General features: G+C 42.3%; 1 protein-coding gene across 7 annotated transcripts in view; it reads left to right on the forward strand.

The window, feature by feature from the left end:
• Nucleotides 1-257: 257 nt before the first annotated feature.
• SLC35B4 (solute carrier family 35 member B4) overlaps nt 258-12,806 on the forward strand; it is a 47,393-nt gene continuing 34,844 nt past the window's right edge. For 5 of the 7 annotated variants that reach the window (XR_012508079.1, XR_012508081.1, XR_012508080.1 and 2 more), the window contains exons 1-4: nt 271-652; nt 6,391-6,504; nt 9,211-9,313; nt 10,665-10,714. Coding sequence is in view for 3 of the 7 variants with exons in the window: in XM_074367041.1 (XP_074223142.1) it covers nt 576-652; nt 6,391-6,504; nt 9,211-9,313; nt 10,665-10,714 (344 nt within the window). In the remaining 4 variants the exon portion in view is untranslated. Of the gene's footprint in view, nt 653-704; nt 738-6,390; nt 6,505-9,210; nt 9,314-10,664; nt 10,715-12,806 lie in introns of those variants that run through there. The other 2 variants (XM_074367042.1, XM_074367044.1) reach the window with 2 other exon arrangements.

Here is a 12,806-nt window from a genome sequence, read left to right on the forward strand (position 1 = left end):
CGGAGGAATTTCTACTTTCCCTCAATTCAGGAGAACTTTCAGATACTAGAACACCTGTAATGATCAATTAATCACAAGTCTGTAGTTCTAGTGCCTTCAGCTGTGAGCTTGTTGTGCTAATGATGGACGAATCCGTTCCAAAGCCCTTAGAGGCCTCTTAAAGAAATAACATTTACAGTGTTGGGACTTCACTTCCCAGCAAGCCCCGCGGCTTCCTGCCGCGCGAGGCATGACGGGTACCTCGCCCCTTTCCTCTCCGGTGGAGCCGCCCGGCAGAGGGAGGGCACCTCTCAGCCTGACGTACGGGCGCGCGGCATCCTGGGAAGTGTAGTCTGGCCCGAACTCGGACGCCCCCTTGGATGGATGGGCCCCCGCTGCCTGCGAGCTACAGCTCTTCCTCCGCCAGCGTCGGTGGCGGCCGCGGGGAAGGGGGTGACTGCGGCGGCCCGAGGAGAGCAGCGATCCGGGACGGTGGTGATGTTCAGTGCCGCGGCGAAGCGGCAGCCAGGCTTCCTGGGGTAGCGGTCTAGGCGGGCGCTTCCTCTGCGCGCTCGCTTCCTCTCCGCCGCCCGGCCATGCACCCGGCCTTCGCGGTGGGCCTGGTCTTCGCAGGCTGCTGCAGTAACGTGATCTTCCTAGAGCTCCTGGCCCGGTGAGTGACCCCGCTGGCCGCACTACAGAAGCTGGAGGAGGGGCGCTCCCGCGTGTCAGTCTCCCGAGCCGCGCCTCTACCCGAGGTGCGCGGGGGCCGGGGTGGGACCGCCTGAGCCCCGGGTCGGCTCTGGGCTGCCTGGGACCTGGCTGAGTCGGCTGCTGGGTTATTCTGCGCACCGCCCGCTGTCCCGCCCAATAGTTTCACAGCATCCTTCGAGGGGAACACTCGGGGTGTTGCTGTCGTCACCCCCGTTTCACATCCTGAGGGATTGAAGCCCGGGGAGCTTTTCTTCCAAGGTCAGCAGGGAGCTCGTGGCGGAACCCAAGGTTCCTCCAGCTCTTTTCTCCATCCTGCCACATGTTTGACTTGAGCAAAGCTTTTTGACTTAAAAAGCAGTCTGATTTGGTACAGGCTGCGAAGAAAGTTTCAGTTGTATTAAAATGGCCTGCAAAGCATTTGTTTTATTGGCTCTAGAGATGGTTTTGAGTACTTACTCAAACATACCTCTCAGTGATGAGGTCCAACTGACCACAGATAGCATTTTCAGCATTAAGATATTAAATTAGGAAGCATGCAGGTTGAGGCGTAACTTTATAAATTGAGAATGATTATGACTCTTTCTCAAAGGGACACCAGGGTAGCTTTATTGAGGTGGCATGCAAATAATGTTGAGCAATAAAGTGCAAAGTTCAGTAAATAGAAGCTGTTACAGAAAAGGCAACAGGTGGACTGGAAAAGGCTCAGGACTGAAAAATCTGTTATGAGTTTCAGTCTTTGGCTCTGCCATCCACTGGCTTTGTGACCTTTTCAAGTCATTTAGCATCTCTGAGCTTTTTCCACTTGTGAAATAATATCGATGGTGCTGTGTAGCGCCATGTTTTTAAATCTACACATTATCTCCACTGACCATCAGAACAATCTTATGTACAAGATAGGCCAAGAATTATATTTTTGTTTTTACTGAAAGTCAAACAGGTCCCAAGAAGTTAGATGGTCTTTTACTACTTCTAATTGGCAGAACCAGGACTGGAATCCAGGAATCTAAACTCCTAGCCCAATACCGTTTTCTACCTTCCTGTTATTTTTGCACTTCAGCAGCCCATAGCCCAGTTTCTGACGTGCCTACTAGAAAAAAATGTATTTTATTTTTATGATACTGTTGATTAATTAAGTCATTCTGAAGCAACTAGTTAAGGTTAAACTCTGTGGGGTTAATTTTTTTAATTTAATTTTTATGATTGCAGAGCTTGAAATTGTGTCATGCAAAAAATGTTGACAAAGATCTGTCATTTGTCATTCTTGGAAGTAGGTGGTGAGGGATATGAAAATGAAAAGAAATGTCTCCAGCTGTCAACTGGGACACTTCAAAGGAAGGTCACTTTGGAAATGGATTTAAAAATATAAGAATGTGATAAAATCAGGCCAGCCATGGAAATGAAGGTCAGAGAATAATACTGTAATGTTTGTGTTGAATATGCTGTTAAATTAAATCTTGCCAAAGGCTGTGTGACATCAAAATATGCTAGCAACTGAAGGCCCTTTTTACTAGTTGTAAGCCCTTAGCTGAATTACTTGATCTCGGCGAGTCTGTTCTCAGCTGTGAGAAGGCGGTGATGGCTCTACCAGCCTTCACTGGGTATGGAAGGATTAAATGAGACACAGCTGCAAATCAAAAGCTCCCAGTCAGTTCCCCTTCTACCTAACAACTTTTGTTTCAATATACGTAGACCCTGCTTTATTGAGCTGTTCCTGAAAAACTGTGGGCAAATCTAACTTTACAGAATGTTTTTCTACATTATAGGAGCTTCTATTTAGAATACTTTGAGTAATTTGTTAAAAAAAAATCATCATTCCTTATCTTTTTTGTAAATCTGGATTTTTACATACAGCCATGGGTTTTCATAAAGTGGTAAGGGGTACATTTGTTAATTTAAAGAATGGTACCCCAGGCCGAATAGCAGCTTTTTCCTGATTTGCTTGGGCAGCTCACAGCTTATCGTGTTTCAGATCAGGATAATAAGAGCAGGTTGGACCAGATGGTCTTTAAGTTTCTTTGTAGATTTGTCCTGTCATAATATGTTACTTTATCTTGGGACATCACAGTGGAAGGCTAATAAATTTTTATGGAGCAAGAACTGTCTTCTCACATGGCTTCCTTGGACTCATTAGGTGCCCTTGGAAGTGGGAATTAGGACACTAAGTATGAATGGAAATGCTAAAGTGACAGCTAGAGAGACGTGAACATTTTTAACCATTTTCCTTCAAATTGGAGAAACAAATTTAGGGTTTCCTTTCTGACTTCGTACCTATAATTAGGACCTATAATAAAATGGAAATCACCATGCAGTATACAGAGTGGGCATGAAGTAATGAATGAGTGCATTGATCTCTGTCCTGAGAGAGGTTACCTTCCACCTTGGAAATGGGATCCGCACCCATCAGGCTCACTAACTAGGTGAGGTGTCTTACGTCAGGAAAACAATCGGAAACATTCTCTTTCCCCGGTTTTACTTTCCAATCAAGTGCCTGATGTTAATCAAGTAAGTTTTCTAAATCTAGAATAAGAAATATGGAAGTCATAAGCTATCTGCCTAATTCTTTCTCTTCAAAGTTGCTTTTTTTTTTTTTTAAAAAGAAGTGCAAATTTGGATTCTTGCCAAAGAGACTTCAAAGGGAAAGCGTTTGCAGTTAGTGATTATCATTCCCGGGGAATAAAGTTCAAGAAAACAAGTGATTTAGAGAGAAAGGATTCAAGTTTTTACTCTGAAGTTTTAAAATGAATTATCCAAGTTAAAATAAATAGTTCCATTGGTAGCTGTACAGCAGTGTGTTCTTAAAAAGCTCTGTAAGTTGATTTTTTTAAATCGAATTATGTGGGTACATTAGGAAGATATAAACATCCTATGGAAATGGAGATAAAGTAGATTAAAATTGTCAAAGAGAGGGGGAAATGAGGAATGACTCTTAACGGGTATTATTTAATTTTGGGACACAGAAGTGTGGTAATGGCCACACAACTCTGTACTAAAAACCATTGAATTGTAAAAAAAAAAATAATAATAGCAATAATAAGGGGGTCTGCAAACACCATGTATTTGCCAGGTGGCCCTGGGAGACTTACCTAACTCAGTGCCATGTGGCCCCCAGTGTCTTTAGCAATAAAATGGGCATAATAATACCTACCTCCGTAAAAACAGATGAAATTAAAAATTATTATGATGACTTTTTAAAAAATATCCTATGAAGAGTACACTTTTAAAGTGAATCATTTTCTTGAAGTAGTTACTTTTAACTCTCATACAATCCGAATATTGTAGATCACGTTTGCTTCAAGTGAGGCAGCCCTACATTCGTTCAGTTGCTTGAGTGAAGACCAGACACTGGTGCCCAGTTGAACTGGCTTAAGCTTTTGGTAAAGAGAAAATGGAAGGGAAAGCAAGAAAGGTGACGAGCCCCTTGTGGACTAAGTATTGTGCTTGGCACTTGATGCATATTTCCTCTTTGAATCCTCACAACGATGTTAGACAACATTTCCATTTTATAGGAGAGAAAAAAATGGGTCGATGTAAATATCTTCAAAAGGGTTACTATACTTAGATTGAAGGCCTTTCAATATGCAAGATTCTAGTGTTCCAGTCTTTGTCTTTTCCCCTCTGTTAAGAGCTTTTCAGGGACTGGGTTATTTACTGTACAATAAACCAGTGAGACAGGCACTAATTCCGTTGACATTGTAAAGATAAGAAAACGTAGAGTAATTAACTTCCACTGCCACAGGGTAAGAGGTGCAGCTGGGTCCTGTGTGTCCCTGTGTTCTTCTAACCACGTGGGGAACACTGCTTCTCAACCCTGTGACACACGCACGCTCACACCCCCTCCTACACCTCCCAGCTCTTTTTCCAGACCTACACTGGTGGTTCTCAACTCTGGGTGCACATTCGGATCAAGAGGGACGTTTTCAAAAGTAACAGATTCCAGGGCCCTGTCCCAGACCAGTCCTATCAGAAATCAGAACTGGGAGGGTGAGGCTTTCAGGCCGACGGGTTTTAAAAGAGCAGCCCAGCCAGAGCTGAAAAGCACTGTGCTAGGAACAATCCAGAGTTCCTCCTCCTGCCACTCATATTTAGGCTAATGGTTTTAATTAGCTCCCTGAATGAGGCAAGCGTCTTACATGATTATTTATGGATTCCGGCACCGTAGCGCCCTGTCCCTTGAACATAAGGAGTGCTAAAAGAAATGGTGCAGCTGGATATAAAGCAGTGGTTTTCTAGGGAACCGTCCTGGGCAGTAGAGCCTAAAGGGTAGCAAGCACAGCTCTGTACAAGGATGGCTTACGCTTGGCCTTAGTTTTGTGCTGGGTGGGTGTATTTAAGAATGTGATCCTAGGACAGGAAGTACTCCTTGTCTTGAGCCACAGGGCTATTAATTGAGTGTCTGTCTGCATCTGTGAAAGCAGGTTAAAATTTGTGCTTTTCAGTATGTGTACGTTATACCTCAATAAAACAAAACAAAACAAAACAAATCAACAAGAATGTGATCCTGTTAATACAACAATGGAGAATGAGTTGTTTTCAATAAATAGCATTATGTTAAGATATAATAATATAGTTAAATCCCTTTAATCACTAGCTATGAGCAAATGTCTTGGTTACGATGAAAATACAGAATATGAAGTCTATATTTCATAACATGGGAAGAATGGGAATTTGGGAAATCTGGAAGCTTCGGTAAAACAAAGGTAACTGCTGACTTTGCACTTCTTCCAGTGACTGAGCAGAGCTTCACGGAGGACAGGTTTTCAGTAATCAGTGACGAACTTTCACAGAGTGCCTCAGGAGGGTTGCCAGAGGAATTTTCACCTTGTAGACATATTCCTAATAGTCACTGCGGAAAACTCCCCCCACCCTTACACAGATCACTGAACAGGGCGATTGAATTCCATGAGCGTTCACTGGGTGCCTAGTCTGTGTTAAGGGTTGTGGAGAATAGTAGACTTCAGCAGTGCTCCTCAAACCTCCCCTCATTATCGCTCCTTATCACCCACTACTCCCACCAAAGACCCCTTTTTCCCCTAATCATCCCTCCACAGATACACTGTATATGGGTTCAGGTACTGTGTGTATATTGGTGCTTTATACTTACAAAGATATTAAGATTTCCTTGCCCCCCACCACCAAGAACCAATTGTTGCTGCCGTGGGGGGCTCTGTCTAAGGTAATGGATGTCCTTGTCATCAACACTGGGTACGAGTCTTCTGTTGACACCCATCTCAGAAATTCTGGGCCCAGAGGCTATGAAAACATACCAGGAGACCTGAGCATATTTCTGTCCTTGGGCTTTGTGCTTAAGCTGACAAGGAGCTGGAATAAAGCCCTCTTGGTTAAGTGAGGATCCTAACAAGACCATAAAAAGGGAAAAAAAAAAAAAAAAAAAAAAAAAGACCACATGACTGACTTTCTGCAGTTTCCTGGGAATGCTGTATCTCAGTTCTCAGAACAAGCATTATCAGCATGACTCTTCCCCATGGCCTGCTACTCCCATGGCGGGGTGAAGTGGGGAAGCCACTGATCTTGCCTGTGGGTCTAGTGCTCTTCGTGTCATCTGTGGGAGGTGAGAACTGAAGCAAAGAACAGTGGGTAATAGAAATCTCTGCTCCCTGGTATCAATAAAACAATCTGTGCCCTTTCTCTCAGTTTTTTGATGCCTTTTTTTTTTCCTTTATGTTCTTTGCTACTCAGGAGGCATCCAGGATGTGGGAACATTGTGACGTTTGCACAATTTTTATTTATTGCTGTGGAAGGCTTCCTCTTTGAAGCTGATTTGGGAAGGAAGCCGCCAGCTATCCCAATAAGGTATGGCCCTTTGAAGTCTCTTTTAGCCCTCTTTTTTGCTTTTTTAAAGTTAAGAGCTTTACTGGTACCTATATAAAAGGAAATGACGCATCTTTTTACAAGATTTGTGTCAAAGATATCAGTAGAATAATTCATTTTCTGAATTTAATACATTATGAAACTATAGAGAGCCTAGTTTTAGAATAAAATTCCTGCCACAACACTTAATATAACTCTGACAACTATACGTACGTAGTGTATGTGTGTGTTTCTGTCAGTTAAAGGTCTTGTGTGACCATCAATTTTTAAATAGTTCTGTATGTTATTATCTTCATGTTGGTAAAGTTATCAAATATGGTAAGAGTAGTATCATTGCTCCTTTTAAAAAACTAATGGCTTTTGGAAATAGAGGTGGTGGTTACACAACATTGTAAATGTATTAAGTGTCCTTAATTGTTCACTTTAAATGGTTTATTTGATGTTATGTGAATTTCACATCAATTGAGAGGAAATGAATGGCAAGTTCAGGTAAGGTAAAACTGTTGATTCCAGACCTCCATCCATTAGTCCAAATTTGCGTAACTGTACTCATGGGGCCAAATGAAAAACAGGGCAGTTCTTACAGTAAACAATGTATTGCAGACTCAGCATTCTTGCCGTGAGAGACTTGAATAAAAGTGTGATTTTTTTATCCAATGGGGAGTATTTAGTAGGCTAGCGGCCCTTAATCCCTTTGAGAGGGACGTTCTGGTGTGAATGCACCAGAGGACTGGTTAGGATTCCTCCTTGTCGGTGTTATGTTGCAGTGTTCCTGAGTAGCTTGCTCTAGAAAATCTGGCTGAATTTTGTTACTAATATTATATTTTAAAATTTCCCAATGTGATGCTAAATATTCTGAATACCTACCCACCCCCCACAATTGACTTTAGTATCTGCATGAAACTTTCTGCTCCCACGACCAGCATTTACACCAGAGTAGGAGCTCCAGCATTTTTTTTTTTATTCCTCTGACCCTTTCCCTCCTCCTTGCGCTATTTCTTTCTACTCTGGCTGCCACTAGTGTCGTTCAGGAACGTGGCGTAGTCACTCTCCCCACGACATTTATACTAGTAACCTCGCTGGCTGACCTCCTGCCTGTCCCCTCTTCATCCCTCCATTTCAACTTCCTGCCACTGCCTCGTGACACCTGCTCTCACAAGCACTCAGGGGTCACCGTTAGGTTCAGAGTGAAGCCCAAGCTCTGATGCTTCTTGGATGCTCCCCATCATCTTGTCCTAACAGCCACAATGTCCAGTGTGTGCTGGGTATTTTGCTTTCTCTCCATGAGGCTAGAATCAAAACCTCGCTCATGTCATTCATTCCCGTGAGCGATCTCTAGGCAGTGCTAGGCAGGCAGCAGTACAGAATAGCTGAAACTAATTATCCTGAAAGAACTTGATGAACTCACTTTATCTCCAAATGGCGTCTTTTCAAGACAGGACTTAGAAAATGGGGCAAGAAACCTTGTGAAATCACCGATAGTGTATTATTCAGAGGCTGTGAAGTAGGTCTTACCAGTAACTCTGCCCTCTGCGCTCTGCATTCGTGGTAAAGCTCCTCACACTTTCCAGACTGAGTTCTTTCAGCTCTGGTGTGGCTGCCTCTCCGGGCAAACAGTGCCACGCCTAACCAGGGATGCAAAACAGGCTCTGGTCAGGGAAGATAACTTGAGACTCAATGTTGTCATGTTCTCCAGATGTGCAAAGGTGAAAAAGGATGGGGACCTGTGCTTAAAGACTTCCACCCTTTCCTGGAAAATATCCAGCCACTTACTCACCTTTGCCCTGCACTCTAGCCATGCACTTCAAGAATAGTATTTTTCTCTTTTTGAATGTATTAGGTTCATATGAAATTGCTGATGTTCAGCCCCTTTTGACCTACAAAAATGGCATTTTAAATGGTTGAAGCTGATATGTATGAAAGGCATCTTAAGGATTTTCTAGATCAAAATAGGGGCATTACAAATATAAAATTATTTACTTTATTTATTTATAATTTTTCATTTGTGTTTATCCCTTTACCTTTTTAAGTGATTAGGATTACTGATTTTTTTTTTAGCTTTTGTTGTTGTTATTTGAAGACCTATAAATTCTCAAAAAACAGGTTTCTTGATTTTAAATACAAATCTATATAAGTCAAATGGTGTCCTCATTAATCTGGAGGCCACTGGTTCAGAAGGTGGGGTAATTTTAACAGCTTCTAGGCTAAAAGTAACTGTTGACTGAGCAAATATTTTTAGGAACAGTGACAATGGTATTAACAAGTTTGTAGAGGAAATATTTGAGAGAGTTTAACCATTTACAAGTTCTTTAGATGTGTATGAAAATTATATACAAAGAACTTACAGAATAATAAAAATTATCCATTCACTTAAAAAAAAACCCTATTGCTGTCTATTAGGTAACTTTTTGAAGCCTCATTTTTATTGCTATGCATACTTGAAACATATTAAAATAGTGTTTCTTGAAACATTCTTTAGTCCAGACTTTTTCCACATCAGTCTGGCTTTGTGAAGTATTTTCATATGTACCTAGTCTTTAACTTCACATTCTAATAGTGATACGATCTTTTAATACAGAGGCCACAAGCATAATACATTTTTATCCAGAAGTATGAGTTTCCTTCTGTACTTGATTTTCTTGAAATAGCAGATTCTGTGTGGTGTGAGCTGTTGTCTCTGCATCTCAGGTACTACGCCGTGATGGTGACCATGTTCTTCACCGTCAGCGTGGTGAACAACTACGCCCTGAACCTCAACATCGCCATGCCGTTGCACATGATATTTAGATCCGTAAGTGCTGCGGGCGCTCGTGCGTGCGTTCCTCTGGGAGATGCAGCTAAGTGGGTGCATTAAACACATGGCAGAGGTAGAAAGGTCCTGTAAGACGTAAAGGCTCAGATACAAGAATAGGTCTTACGGAGGAGTAAGCAGAGGCTTGCTTCCATCTTAGAAGTGAGGCAAAAAGAGAGAAATGGGAAGGTGGGTGGTTTACGTTTATTTATCAGAGGTCTTAACGAGCGACTAATAAAGGAAGAGTTAATATCTCCTTGGGAAACAGATTTTACCTTTAATTTCCTTCATCTGGTTAATTTTATATTTAGTTTTGCTGTGAATGTTATTTAACTTATTTGTCATCACTCTTTGTTTCTTTCATAAAATTACATTTACCTCTAGTACATGAAATAGGTATATCCCTTTTCTGACTTTTTTGAAAGCAGAGACTTGGGATAATTGGATAAAGGGAAGTTCTTGATGGAGGCAGATTTTCTCCCAAAGCAGCAGAGGTTTTCGTCTCATGCATGGTGGGAGATCTACGTTTAGTTTGTACATAAATAAGAACAGAGTGTTTCCTGAGGAACAGGAAAGAAACTCAAGGGGGAGTGTGGTTAGGCTTGCAGAAGAATGCACAGTACGTGAAAATTAGAATTAGATCATCTCTGTGTGGCCTGAGATTTTTGTGAGACGGAACGTGCTATTCCTAATGGGACTTTCCAGAGCTGATCATAATTACTAAGATGACCTTCAAAGCATTAAGCACCTAGTAGACTTTCAATAAACACTTGCTGATTGATTGATGCCTTTCCAGAGAACAGAGAGATCCCTGCACAATTTCATTCAGTAAAACTGTGGGTGAGGAGAAGTTAATAAAGAGCTCCTGTAATCCAAAACCACTAGCTAAATGTATCAAATTCAGTCTAACTCACTGTGTACCATGTGAACCCTTGTAAACCAATCAAGAATAGTTATTTAATTTTGCATTTAAAGAACTGCTTTTGATAAAACTGCTTTTAGAACTAAATAAATAAATAAATAAATGCTCCTATAAATTAGATGGAAACTTTGGCAAAGATAAGCCTATAATATAATTTATTCCTGCCAGCCTTAGCTTCTGTTATGACCACTTACTGGGAAGTGATCATTTTTATTCTCTGTCATCTTTAAAAGTTCCTGTTATTTTGTGTGATAGATTTTTATGGTTTGTACTTTTTGCCGTCATAAGAACAAATGAACCTTGCTAATCATTCCATCCTAACGCCCTCCTTTCCACCTGTTTTCCTCTCTTGTCCATGTTCATATGTATCTTAAATTAATGCAGTTTTCTTTCCCTAGTGCACTGAAGCTCTGTTGTCTCTTTTTACAGGGTTCCCTAATTGCCAACATGATTCTAGGAATTATCATTTTGAAGAAAAGGTAAGCAATACTCCTTAATATTTTACGTGCAGGAAGGCTATCCTGAGCCTCAGCCGTGAGCTGGTGGGGATTCCCTTTCTCCCCGCGGTGCTGCGTTTGCCCGGCCGTCTGCCTTGCTCCCTAGTTCTCTGTGTGACGATGCCGCCCGCTCCCAGGGCAGTGGGCCAGTGAGAGCAGCCGCAGCGTTCTCTCTGCGCAGAACTAAGTAGCTCTTGTCATCGTTGAATCCTTAGTTCCACACTAAATTCCGAAGCCAGTTGATCTAAAACCTCACTGTCCCATGTGGTCACCACTGGCTACATGTGACTATTTACATTTAAATTTAAACATTTAAAAGTAAATGAAATTAAATATGTAGTTTCTCCATCTCACTAGTCACAGTTTAAGTCCCCAGTAGCCACATGTGGCTAGTGGTGACCACAGTGGAGAGCCCCAATGTGGACATTTCCACACTCACAGAAGTTCCGAGGGCCGGCGCTGTCCTAGGGGGCGTTCATCAGGACTACATGGTGAACTGAGGGACCCTCACACATACTGCAAGGAAAATCCGTAACAAAGGCCCCCGTGGCCGCGAAGACGGGATGAAAAGCTTCAGGGCTGTTCTTTGGGGCTGTCACCAGTGGCTGTCTTCGGGGGGCGGTTGGGAAATATCAGAAGTGCTGGGATGCTTTTTCAAAGCAGCTTGGAAAGTAGCTGTCAGTTCAGTGTGGGAACCAAGAATTTTTAAGTAATAAGGGCTGTGTCATTGAAAGGACAACTGTCCTGTCCTACTAGGCTCCTGACGTTCATCTCCTGAGGCTTATGTTCCCCCAGGTGAGCACCGCTGCTGCTGGTTCCTCTTCTAGGTTCTCCCTTTTCAAGCATGCTTGAGTAGTGGCCAACATCATTACCCTCAAAGTGACCCCTGTGCTTCTCGGTAGTGTTAAGTTCACCTTGGGACGGACCACGGCCTTTCTAACCTTTGATTGTTTGACTCATAACAGGGATACAAAAGAACATATTATAAAAGGAATGTATCCTCCTGATAGTGCCCCGAAATTTGAGGGGCCTTTCTCAAACATCTCAGTTTTCCTTAAGGACTTGTTTTGAGTCTGTCATCTTAAATCTCTCTCATCTTAAACCTTCTTCAGTGTTTATCAGTCAGAGAGCAGGAATTTCCCCAAGTTAAACTATCTAAGATCAAGAATTAGTAATTTTTTTATCTCCTTTTATTTACCTTGAGTAGAGCCCCTTCAGGTTCACAGTGTGTTCCTCATTCCAGGATTTGAAGACCGAATCTATATTCACCTTAACCACGGCCTTCACTATTTTTTAGGCCTGAATTACAAACCTCTCTCTCTGATCTTCCCACACTGAAGAGTTCCCTGATTTTGCTATCCACCCCTAGGAGTGCCTCTTCCCTCCTCCCACCCCTCTTCTCTACCGTGGTGCCCTTGGCTCCTTGCTCAGCCTTTTTACCTAGTTTTGTCGGCCTTTTTATAAGGTGCTGTGAGCAAAACTATGCAGAGTATTTGAGTAGGAAACTTCAGATGTGTATAAGGTTTTCATTTATGCCTGAGGCCCTTTGCTTTATCACCAAGAGCCTGAGAAGGATGTTAATTGATGCTATTTTAGTTAATGTGAAATGCCACTGTTATTCATGCTAATAGCCCCATTAGTTTAATATTGCCCCCTTTATTCAACTACGCCAACATTTAAAAACAGTATTTAAGTCACTCCAAAGCATAAGAACAGTACCCTCCCTGAACACCGTCAATTGAATTGTTTTCTGAGTATCGAATCCTGCTGCTCGTCCCCGAGGCTCTGTTCTTCCTCTGCGTGGTGGGTCTCCTCACACTCCGGTTTGGGCCCCAGAAGCCAAGAAAAGCAACAGGTGTCCATTAAGATCTCAGTCAGGCGTTCATTTGGAGTCCAGAGCAGGATGGACTCTCATGTCCAGTCTGTGTCTTTTTTTGATTTCCTGATGAAATAATCTATTGGTCCACAAACTATCGGTAACTAACTGTTCTAAACAGCACCAAGGAAGGGGGTTGTTTAGAACCAGTCAGCATCCTGATTCTTTGATGCACAGACTTACTGGGAAGTGGTTCCC

The sequence above is a fragment of the Camelus bactrianus genome, chromosome 7 (assembly GCF_048773025.1).
Source record: "Camelus bactrianus isolate YW-2024 breed Bactrian camel chromosome 7, ASM4877302v1, whole genome shotgun sequence".
Taxonomy (NCBI): domain Eukaryota; kingdom Metazoa; phylum Chordata; class Mammalia; order Artiodactyla; family Camelidae; genus Camelus; species Camelus bactrianus.